The sequence below is a fragment of the Chanodichthys erythropterus genome, chromosome 1, assembly GCF_024489055.1.
Source record: "Chanodichthys erythropterus isolate Z2021 chromosome 1, ASM2448905v1, whole genome shotgun sequence".
Classification (NCBI taxonomy): Eukaryota; Metazoa; Chordata; class Actinopteri; order Cypriniformes; family Xenocyprididae; genus Chanodichthys; species Chanodichthys erythropterus.
In genome coordinates, this window is record NC_090221.1 from 19,004,758 (window position 1) to 19,016,454 (window position 11,697).

At 36.2% G+C, this 11,697-nt stretch overlaps 1 protein-coding gene across 2 annotated transcripts; it reads right to left on the minus strand.

Moving 5' to 3' along the window:
• Positions 1-326: 326 nt before the first annotated feature.
• On the minus strand, positions 327-11,450 carry cnot6b (CCR4-NOT transcription complex, subunit 6b). 2 transcript variants are annotated; one of them, XM_067388892.1, is made up of 12 exons: positions 11,272-11,450; positions 10,209-10,330; positions 9,889-10,075; positions 8,373-8,458; positions 8,174-8,278; positions 7,709-7,777; positions 7,454-7,611; positions 6,894-7,048; positions 6,623-6,777; positions 4,551-4,781; positions 3,946-4,148; positions 327-3,632 (listed from the first exon to the last, which is right to left on the minus strand). In XM_067388892.1, exons 2-12 carry the CDS (start codon positions 10,318-10,320, stop codon positions 3,420-3,422), a joined length of 1,674 nt encoding a protein of 557 aa, XP_067244993.1. In that variant the 5' UTR covers positions 10,321-10,330; positions 11,272-11,450; the 3' UTR covers positions 327-3,419. The 2 variants fall into 2 exon arrangements, with proteins under 2 accessions (XP_067244993.1, XP_067244992.1); XM_067388891.1 differs by having other exon boundaries at positions 4,551-4,784.
• Between the last annotated feature and the right edge of the window lie 247 nt (positions 11,451-11,697).

Consider the following 11,697-nt stretch of genomic DNA (forward strand, 5'->3'; position numbering starts at 1 on the left):
TTACTGTAAAGGAACTTCTATGTACAGATCTCTAGAACTAAGAATACAGAGAACGGACAGAAAATAGTTGCTTACCATTCTTTTCCAGAGATTTTTTTTAAGAGCTGCCTTTTTTGGATTTTATTAGATTGAACATTCATTGAATATCATGAAAGCTTTTCTTTTTTAAATTATGGGTTGTGTATCTCTGCTGGCATTATCTTGAATGGTAAACAAGAGTTGATCCCATGTACTACATAATGGCTCATGACAGTATGTACAGTGTTAGTCAAAGAGCAACTACTACAAAAGGTCATTGGCCTCTGCGAAATGCAAGTGTTCTGAGGTAAAAATTAAAACGGCCCAGATAGTCTATCAATTTTATTGCAGCAGGTTTTTAGTATCAAAAACGAAGGCTGGAAAAGTTCTATTATAATATAAAGGCTGAAGCAGGAAGAAAGCAAGTGGTAAAGAAAAATAAAAGAAAGATTTGATTATTAATTGCACAGTTTCTACTAGTTTAAGCGTAGATGTTGGATGTGTACTACTGAAATTAAGAAAACTTTTGACATTTAAGGTCTTTGTTTGAGGAAAGATGAATTAAAAACAAATCAATTTAACCACATAGGTCTCTCTCCATTACATATACTATTTCTTCTATCACTTTAAGCAGCAATGTCAGGTACAACCACTTATCACTGATTGAAATGCACTAATATCAAGTCAAATACTTTAACATTCAGTTTAGTGTAAGCAAGACACCATCTCCGATAACACCTGGTGTCAAACTGCTCTCCATCATGACATTAAACTGCATGAAAACTAGTCTACTAACAAAGCCGGATGCCCTACAGATTTAACATCATCCATCTGTGGGTACCTACTTCAGTCGGAGAAGCAAATATGTTATAGGACCAATAAGCATGTTAATAATTGTGAAACAGATCATTAAAAAGAGACACCAATAATACAGGAGAATTCATTATATATACACACACAACACAATTCATTTGTTTTGTAGAAAGGAAATATTCAATACACATTTTATTCACATTTTACAAAAAGCTAAATCTCATTTCTACTATAATACCATTAACAATTCATGGTCACTTAAGACAAAACAAAATGCTAGAGAATATTGTGAAGAGGCCCCGAATAACAAAAGACTGCTCTGGTTCTTACTGCTAAAATAAAGCAAGACGTAAAAGCGATACTACTGCATAGTTGAAAGAAACTGATTTGAGACATGTTGAATGTGTGATGGTCATGCTGACATCAGTTTAGTGATCCAAAATATATTTAGTGCTAAACACCTACCCACAAATAGACCACTGCCAGACATCATTTACAAGTCTTAAGAGATGATCATTTGGTCCAAAGGCTCAGAACTGAAGGTTGAAAATCCCACTTGAAGTAAAATTACATGGGCTTCAGAAGAATGCATCAAGCTGGCAATATACAGGAAAGATTATGGCCATATAAAACCGATTATAGACAGACGTAAATATGAAAATGTACACACAGTCCTGACTTTAAAATGTTTGGTGGTGTGTTGCAAAAATCATTCTTGAAGCAAAAATAATGTCCTATACCTGATTTCTTGAGACTCTTGGAGATGTACTGATAGCATAATGCAACCCGAAAATAAACTATATAAAATTTGTACAACAACAACAACAGTAAAGGTTTTTTTTTTTTTTTTCCTCAAAGACAGGTGGTTTCAGGTGCTCACCGAAGAGTGTGCAAAACAGATACACAGTTGCACTATAAATAAAGGAATGTCAGAAATGTTATTAACTTCATATCACATAGACAGATGGCATGTTACGGAGCTTCGCGATCCCCCCCCCCTTTACATCTACAGCAATGAGAGACACTGAAAAAATAGCTCGAGATGAATGATTGGATGGACAAGAAAAGCATGTACTCCAAAAGTTACAAAAGAAAATAAATTACCATAGTAAAAAAAGTGCAAAATGAGCGATGAGTGCAAAAGTATGGCAGCGAGAACCAGGAACAACCTCTGTCTTTTATACAAGCTGGTAAGTTTTGATTATTTTTGATAAAAATGTAGCTTACAATACAATCTTATTTTTTCTGAATTTGGATCATAATTTATTACAAAAGAACAAAGAAAAGTAAGGTAATCTTGCATGTGGCTCATATACAATCAAGTCAAGCCTAAATTTGTCCTAATACATTTGATTACACTTTGTACAAAGACCTGGAAGGACCCCCTCTGATACAATGCAAGAGGTGGTTACGGCTAGGTCAGAACATTACTAGCCTCAATTATAATGCTACAGATCTTTCAAAGATGTGTGTAATGAGAGGATAAAAAGGTATGGGAAATCCTTTTCAACCTAATACAGTGACAAATCGCTGGTTAAAAGACTCCCTGGTTAGTCTTCTTATATATAAAACCTCCCTTTCTAATAAAAGCATCCCGTTTATAACCACAGTGAGATCAAGCGCAGTTTATATTATTCATACAAAGAAACAAAGAGAGCCTGCCTCAATAGAACGGGTTAAAACAATAGTGTGCAAAAAGCAGTGACGCAGAATCGAGACATCTAAAATAATTTGGTTTACATATTAAGCTCAAACCATTCCAACTCCCAGGGAGAGAGAAAGACAAATAAGTGCTTTTACGTTACCTACGCGTGTAAAAACATTCCGTAACAGTGCCCTCGCTTAGAACGTCTAGAGCGTTCGGAATATTGCACCATTGATGGGAGGTTAAAACATCAGGAGATGAAGCACCGATGTATAGAGCGAGTTTCAGCACCGCACAAGTGGAAAAGCTCTTGGGGTTCCCCTCTCTTTCCCGGTTGGGGACAAATTTTACTTACTGAGTCTGCACAACACATTGGTCACTCATCCAAAAGGAGAGTTATGTTGGTGTGTCTGGAATTAAATTCAACTGCAAGCAATATATCTGTTCAGTGGAACATCAGCTTTATAAAAAAATAAAAAGTATTTAAATTGAGGCTGAATTCATAAAGAAATTGGTTAATGCTTATTTGCAGAATCACAATAACGACTGGATTTTAATATTAAGGTCTGACCATAAAATGAACTAAAACAGTCTGCAATCCCTTTGAGTGTGTGACCAAGTGTGTTACCCTCATCTTACGGTTTGGATACATTGTATGCACACAAGCTATGCCCAACAATTAAAAAAAATATATAATAATATATCAGCTTATGGGAGGGATTGATTCAAAAAAATAAAAGAGAGATCTATAGCTTAACAAATAGAAGAAAAAAAATTCCCTGACAAATTGGAACATGTTGGACCCTAAAAATTAATAAAGGTACAAGAGAAAAAAAAAATAAAAAATTATATATATTTTTTTTTTTAAAAAGAAACTGCTTAGAGGTTTTATCGTTTTCAAAAGTTGGGACTCTGCAGCGCCACCAGTGGCCGGGAGGGCTTACTACCTGTGTCCAGGTAAGTGGACCCCATTGAGAGGGGGAGGATAAGGCAGGACCAACTCCAGTTGTGCAAACAGGGAGAAGTGATCTGAGGGGATGTGAGGGTGTGGGCAACCACTGATATTGTTCTCCAGGAGCCAGTTTGTGTCCAAAGGCCCGAGGACACCCAGCACGCTCAGTTGTGGCCTGGAGTAGAAGATGTAGTCAATGACACCCTAAATTGGGTTTAAAAAAGGGAGTTGTTAGCATCTGTTCATCTGTCTCGCACAATGGCGGGGCAAGAAGTGGCACGATATGCATGCAGTGTCAAGTTAAAGTGAAACGCTATAGTCAATATCATGATGTCCATCCCTGCTTGGAGAGCGAGATTTTTGACCTAGAGTTCGAGATACAGAAATTGGTACTAATGACACAATTAAAAAAAAAAAAAAAAGTTATCACTACATTATTTTATTGCAAAATCTTGGTATTGACACATTTGACATCACTAGTTGTAGATGGCGGTCACTTTGAGCTCACTGTACTTACCTTGAAGTCAAAAGTGTAATTGGTGTAAGGCATGAGCCCGTCCTCGTAGGCACTCTTCAGCTTGAAACCATGCGTGATCCTTCCGTTAGATGTGCTGATCTTGCCATTGCAGTTGAAGTTGGTCAGACTGTCACTGTAACGCAGCTCCTTGAAGTCTTTGTGGGTGCAGTCCACCCCACCTGTGCTCAGGTACTCCACAACACCTACAATCGGAATCAAAACTCATTAAACATGTCTGACCCACTCACATACCTGTATCAATTGCAACTGAAATAACTATTAAACAGATGGTTTAAGGAAATCGTGAAGTCAAAATCAACCTGATTGACTTTCGTTATAAATGTCATTGGTCTTATTCTGCATAATTCATCAGTGCTTATACGTCTAAATGAAGTTTGTTTTTATAATCTTTCATTAAAGTCCACTGCCTTGAAACTACTTTTCTGCAAGAGCATGTCATACAGAGCAAGAAAAAGGTTAAAGCATTTAGACACAATTTTGTCAAGTTCACATCAGTCAGTCCTCTATTTTAGGACTCAAAACACTTTTAACAACAGAAATTAGAAAATAAGACGTTAAATGTCTGTGGCTTTAAGAAGGCTTACCCGAGTCAGGAAGTGAGTTGAGGTCGGCACACAGCACCAAAGGGATGCTGTTGGTTTCTCCAGACACAGAGGAGAGCTTCAGACTGCGGGAGGCCTTGTCTATGATATTCTTCACCTCTGACAGGAACATCATGGTCTGCACCAGCTTCACGTCAGAGTATTCTGGGTCCCAGTGCATGTGAGCATTAGCCACTAGTAGGAGCTGTTTCTCCATTGCATGGATAGACTTACCTGCTGCAGGAAGGAAAATAGGCTGTTTTATAAGACATATGGTTTTCAATTCAAATCTGATTGAATGAGCATAATGTAGCCTTCATTTGGGGTAATTAAATAATATTACTATAAATTATATTACAATAAACTACCCACATGTTTGGAAATCTATGTAAAAAATAGGAAATTATATTTTGCATAAAGAAATGAACATTGCAATATTTTGTATTGTGGAATTTTATTTATGATAATTAAGCACCTCTTATGCTCACCAAGGCTGCATTTATCAGAAATACAGTAACAACAGTAATAGTGGAATATTACAATTTAAGACAACTTTTCTATTTTAGTATTTTTTTAATGTAACTTATTCCTATGATGGCCAAGCTAAATTTTCAGCATCATTACTCCAGCCACTGAAGATCTGAATGGTAAGAAATCATTCTAATATGCTGATTTGGTGCGCAAGAAACATTTCTTATTATTATCTACGATGAAACCCGTTGTGCTGGTCAATATTTTTGTAGAAAGCAGACTCTTTCAGGTCCCCATTTATACCTGATGTTTTAATCCGTCTCTTTTGTCCACTTTCAACCACTTCTGTCCTGATTTCTTTGTGGGGAGGGTCTATGTATGTATGGGTTTTTCAGATCTTTCAATCTAAAGGATAAAATGCTCACACAATTTACATATGAACGTGCCTGAAGAATACCAAAAAACATGGAGAGCATCAGCTTTCATTTCTGCTCTGACAGCCGCAAGACTACGGTGAACGTGGTGAGTGCATGTTAGAAATCAGGAATGGTGAGAGAACATTGTGCTTGGCAAGTTTTTCATCTTTAAACCAAACTTAGGTCTTCAGCAGTTACACTACGAAAACAATACGGTCTAAAGTGTTTTCGACTACCTCTGGAAGTAGCCAAAAATGGACAAGCTCAAAACATTTTACACCCCATTTACACCTGTATTTAACGTCATCCACTTGTGATCCAATCAACCAAAATGCATCTTAATACCAGGTGGAAACAGGGCTAGGATTCTTTGGCAACAATGTAAAAATCTTTAAATGTTACTTTTAATCAACTTAAGGTGTAACAGTATAATTTCTTAAAAAAAAAAAAAAAAAAAAAAAACTGACCCCAAACTTTTAAACAGTATTGTAAATTATTGCATAATCTTTTTTACTATATTACAGTATAAGGCAATAAGGTTTTTTAAAATTTCATTAATGTGAATTACATTTTTTGCATCACAGTAAAGAGACGGGGGAGAAAGAGGTTGCTTAAAAGGTGCAGTGTGTAAAATTTAAGAGGATCTATTGAAAGAAATGCAATATAATATACATAACTATGTTTTAAGTGGTATATAAAGACCTTACATAATGAACTGTTATGTATTTATTACCTTAGAACGAGCCATTGCTATCTACATACACCACAAGTCAAGTTGTCATTTTGTGCTGGCATGTTTCTACAGTAACCCTAAACGGACAAACACTCTACAGAGCGCGTTTCGTCTCTATGTTCGTTGGTGTTTTTAGAAGTAGCTTTCATCGTCACTAAAAGTAGTAGTAGTAGTAGTAGTCGTCTGGTTTATTAGAAGCAGAGACCGTTCTTTGTTAGAAGAAACCTTATTGCTTGCCTGACTATCTGCTGTCTTAGACAACATTTTTGTTTTTGTGTCAGCCACCGTAGCTTCTCTAAAAGTGCTTCGAAAGGGAAGGGTGAGCATGGTGCTGATCTGTTGGTTGCAATTCGCAACCTCACCGCTAGATGCCGCTAAAATTTACACACTGCACCTCTAATTGTCATGAAAACAACTGCACAATTACGATTTTTTTTTATTGTGACGATACTCACATGACACCTCCATTAACTCATTCTTTAGCTCCAGTAACACGGCCACCCCAATGTTGTCCTTGGTCATGACCCGATTCAACATAGCCTCCGAGCCCTCTGAATTGGCCATAGCCAGCTGGTTAAACTCTACTGTGTGTTTCTGCACCATGCTGAACCTAAAAGCAAAAAAGAAAATCTGGTTCCATGTTTTCATTCAAAGCAATACTGAAACAAAGCCGTCAGACAGAGTCTGACACCACACCTCTTAACCACTGAGTGTTACTTTACTCACTTTTCAGTTTTGTAGAATACTGCACATCCATCTACATGTTTTCTGTCTGATTCAGACATGGTTCTGGCCCGGGATTTTGGGCTGAAGAATCCATCATATCCCTGTTTACTCAGCTCCACAAGGAAGTAGTTATAATACTGTTCTGTCTCCACTTCCTGTGAATGAAACAGCAGACTAAATGACTCTGACAAACAGTGCTGTAGGGGTAAACATGACTATTCAGAGCTACCTGTTGTGCATCACTAAATTAAAAAAGAAAAAAAAAAGAAAAAAGTGACCTTTAAAGAAACAAAACACAACGAGAGCACTTAATCTATTAGGAAAGGTATACTCAAATATACCAGGTTATCAGTGACACAAAACAAGTTTAAAATACATTAAATTAATTGGAGTTATGATCAATTTTAAGGCTTAAATACTGACAAGCAATTTTGTCTAGTATGAGATGTTGCTGTAATTGGTTCCTGCACATTTTGCCCTAAAACTAAAAAGCAACCACAGGCTAATTAATTTGAGTACCACTAGGCTTTAAAGTGTTTGTTTTGTTGTTGTTTTTTTACCTGTAAGCTGATAATATCTGCATTGCAGCTGAGGATCTCCTGCATAATGGACTTTTTCCTGTAGCTCCAATTAAGGGCCCAGGAAGGGCAGTAGCCGTAGAGCTGGCGTGTGGCGTACTTATCACACAGCACGTTGTAGCACATTACAGTTAACAAGGCTGGTGAAGCAAAGAGGAAAGCAAAATATCAGGCAAAGTGTCAAAGTGTTTGAACCAGGTTTCAAATTATGTTCCACGGTTTTCAAGAAACATCTACCTGTTGGTCTCGTCCTTTCAGGCTCCTGCAGCACAATCCAGGATCTGGATGGAGGTTGCTCTGTTGGGACTGTGAAGGCAAGGCATATGCATTTTTAGGACAATACTTTGAATCACCATCTGTACAGGTCAAAACACAAAAATCACAGATGCGCAATTCTAAAATGTTATTCAATAAAACATTTTAAGAAAAAATATATTTAGGCTTTTTTTCAAAAACATTAGAAATATTTTTAAACAGTAATGTATTTTAGTCACAAGACAAAATCCAGTGGGGTCCAATGGGAAATTGTGCATTAAATCACCAGCAAGAGCTTTGTGGAGATATTGTGAATATTTGATATAATCACCCAGCACCAACACTGAATATTGTGAAACATGGACAACAACAGTCCATGATGCAATTTTAGAGAGGAAATGGAGAATTAAAAAAAAAAAAAACTGTTAATTTGCTTGAGACACCTACTGCGCTTGATAGCACCAGCTAGATTGTCCAAAAGGTAGTTCAGCAGTCGCCGGGTGCCATCTGGCTCCTGGTAGAGGCTCATAATTTCTTGAGTGAGTGGATTGCCTGTAGAGACACACATACAAACAGTCGGTAGGAAACATTCTCTATAAAGTTATGATATCAAGATGTTGCTATCACCAGAACAATGACCACTCACCTTTCAACCCCAGTGTTTGTAACTTAAACAGTTTCCCCAATTCGAAAGGCAGAACCCGTAACTGGTTGTTGTTTAAAAGCAGTTCCCTGTGGAAAACACAAAACGAAGGTTAACTGCCGGTAATCAGCTGTGCGCTTGATGCTAGACTAAAAACACAATAACAATAAAACTTCTGAAAAAAACATATTGACCATGATGTTTATGTCATGTGATGACTAAGAATTGTTTAAAAATCATTGATGACACTTTACAATAATTTCAAATTTCTTTACATTAGCTAACATGAACTAATTTTGAAAAATATTTTTTACATTTGTTAGTCAGTTAATCAATTATTTTATTATGCCATGAGCTAACACACAAATGTTTGATTTTAAAAATGTATTCGTAAATGCTTAAATTAACATTAAAATTAATAAATGCTGTAAAATTATTGCATTGTTAGTATATTATCTAATGTTAACAAATGAAACCTTACTATGAAGTGCTACCAAATCATTTTATAAAGATTTCACTTTCTAGCAAATAATAGTTATTAAAATAAGTATATATATATATGGATAAAAATTCACTATTGACATTTATAACCTTAAAGGGTTAGTTCACCCAAAAATGAAAATTCTGTAATTTATTACTCACCCTCATGTCGTTCCACACCCGTAAGACCTTTGTTCATCTTCGAAACACAAATTAAGATATCTTTGTTGAAATCTGATTTTTTTCCTCTCTCAAGATCCATTAATGTACTAAAAACATATTTAAATCAGTTCATGTGAGTACAGTAGTTCAATATTAATATTATAAAGTGGCGAGAATATTTTTGGAGCGCCAAAAAAAACAAAATAACGACTTATTTAGTGATGCCCGATTTCAAAACACTGCTTCAGGAAGATTCGGAGCATAAATGAATCAGCGTATATCAAATCATGATTCGGATTGCGTGTCAAACAGCCAAACTGCTGAAATCATGTGACTTTGGTGTTTGATTCATTGTGCTCCGAAGCTTCCTGACGCAGTGTTTTGAAATCGGCCATCACTAAATAATTTGTTATTTTGTTTTTTTTTTGGCGCTCCAAAAATATTCTCGTCGCTTCATAATATTAATATTGAACCACTGTACTCACATGAACTGATTTAAATATGTTTTTAGTACCTTTATGGATCCTGAGAGAGGAAATGTCATTGCTCCCTATGGAGGCCTCACGGAGCCATCAGATTTCAACAATATCATCTCAATTTGCATTCTGAAGATTAACGAAGGTCTTACAGGTGTGAAACGGCATTAGCATGAGTAATAAATGACAGAATTTTCATTTTTGGGTGAACTAACCCTTTAAGATAAGGCCTGGATATCGCAATTTAAACTTTCCTGGCATTTCCATGACTGTGGGAGTGATCTAGTTATCAAGTGCGGTCATAAGAAAGTTTTTAATTTTTTTCTCTGTATTGCAAACACATTAAATGGAACCAATGATCCATGGAGAGAATAGCACAGCTTTTGCTCCAAGTAGCTCACCTGAGAGACACCATGTTGCCAAGCTCTGCTGGCAGGCTCCTGATCTTATTGGACGACAGGTCCAAGAACACAAGGTTGTGCAGCTTGGCAATTTCAGGTGGGACACGTGACAGGGAGTTGTCACTGAGGTGCAAAGCAGTGAGGTGTGTGAGCGACCAAAGGCCTGAGCTGAGACTCCGAACATTACCTGAGACAGAAACGGACACAAATATTAATAAAAGGACTCTTTCTTTAATATGTTTCACTTCCATTGCAGAAGTGATCTGAAGTTAGTTTATCTGAACAGATATCTATTAAAGGGTTTAATTCAAGACATGTACCAGTTATTTCAAGCCCATCCCAAATGGATTTTTTCCCACTGTTTGCCTCCTCACTGGACATTATAGTGTATATCCGCCTGGAATCAGGCGGGTCATATTTCTCCTTTGGCATCCCTAGACCACTGTGTGTGACAAATATATAAATCAGATTTATATAATATGACAAAAAATATTGCACATCTTAAAGAATGTTTATGTTTATGTTATATATATATATATATATATATATATATAAACGTAAAGACCTAATTCAATCAAACATGTCAAACTAGCTAGATTAAGGAAGTAATTTTGTTTAGGTCACAAACCTCATGAGCTGACTAACTTACAAGGTTAAGTACAGTCCTATGTTTTCAAAATGTTACATCTTACTTTGTTTAGGTAATAAGCCTATAATTAAGAAGTAAATAAACAGGCAGCTAACCTTAAATGACCTGGCTAACTGTCAAAACAAACGCAACTTGTCAACAACTATCTCCTTAGAAAAACAAACCACACCTGTTACACACACTACAACACTAATTAGAATAGAATCATGTCTAATAATATTTAATTATCATATTTAGACAAATAGGTGCATGTCAAAGAAAACAAAATGAGCAAATTAAACAAAAGCACGCAAGCTAACAAACAACTAAGTTAGCTCTGTGCTATGTTAATGACCCAAATACGTTCAACAATATTCAAAAACGCAGCATCCACAAAGTGACATAACATGAAACATCATGTTAGTCACACAGTTAAAATTATTAATAAGCAACTAATGCCTCTCTTTAAAAAAGGAGTAATATTTTACCACAGCTAACCTTGTTTGCTATCAGCATTAGCCACAAGGCTGCTGAAGGTGCAGCCCTCTGAAAGATTTATATCTCTAACATGTGTTTAATAAACTGATATTTAGGAAGTACTGTGGACATTTGTTTTTAAATAAAGACACTTATCAAATTATATTCCCTTTATTTGAACAAAGTAGCTAATTGTTGTAGCTATAGCTAACTTGGAAACAAACCCACACCGGGACTCGGAGCAACAAATCTTTACAAAAAAAATCTTTCAGAATTACCTCCAATAGCATACCAGCTCCTGAAGTCAGTTGTGTGTCTCACTGAAGCTTAAATTCATTCGTTCGTTCGTGTTGGCTGTATAGCTACGGGAAGCAGCGCAACATCATGGCGGAGGATTTTGTGCAGCTGTTGTGCTGCTTTCCAAAACAAGGGTCCATGTGCCCATATCACGCTGCTCATGTCTCAACCCTTAAAGAGCTGCCTACCTAGGCTAGAACGTTGTGGTCAAAAATGCTGTTTAGGTATGCAGCTCAGTCGCATTTTACCATTTAATTTGGAAACATGTTTTGAACTATACTGAACTTAGCATGCAATTTTCCTATTTTATAAAACATTTTCATGTAGGAGGTCATTTGTACCCAGGTAAAAAAAAAAAAAAAAACTATAGTAATTTATAGTAAATATTATAGTGTTTTTTAACCTTA

Excerpts from the sequence above, each read along its gene's own strand:
- cnot6b (XM_067388891.1), bottom strand. The coding sequence starts at position 10,320 with ATGCCAAAGGAGAAATATGACCCGCCTGATTCCAGGCGGATATACACT. Across the intron at positions 8,459-9,888 it reads GGCAACATGGTGTCTCTCAG|GGAACTGCTTTTAAACAACA; the intron begins GTGAGCTACTTG and ends TGTTTTCCACAG. Across the intron at positions 3,633-3,945 it reads ATTACACTTTTGACTTCAAG|GGTGTCATTGACTACATCTT; the intron begins GTAAGTACAGTG and ends AACCCAATTTAG.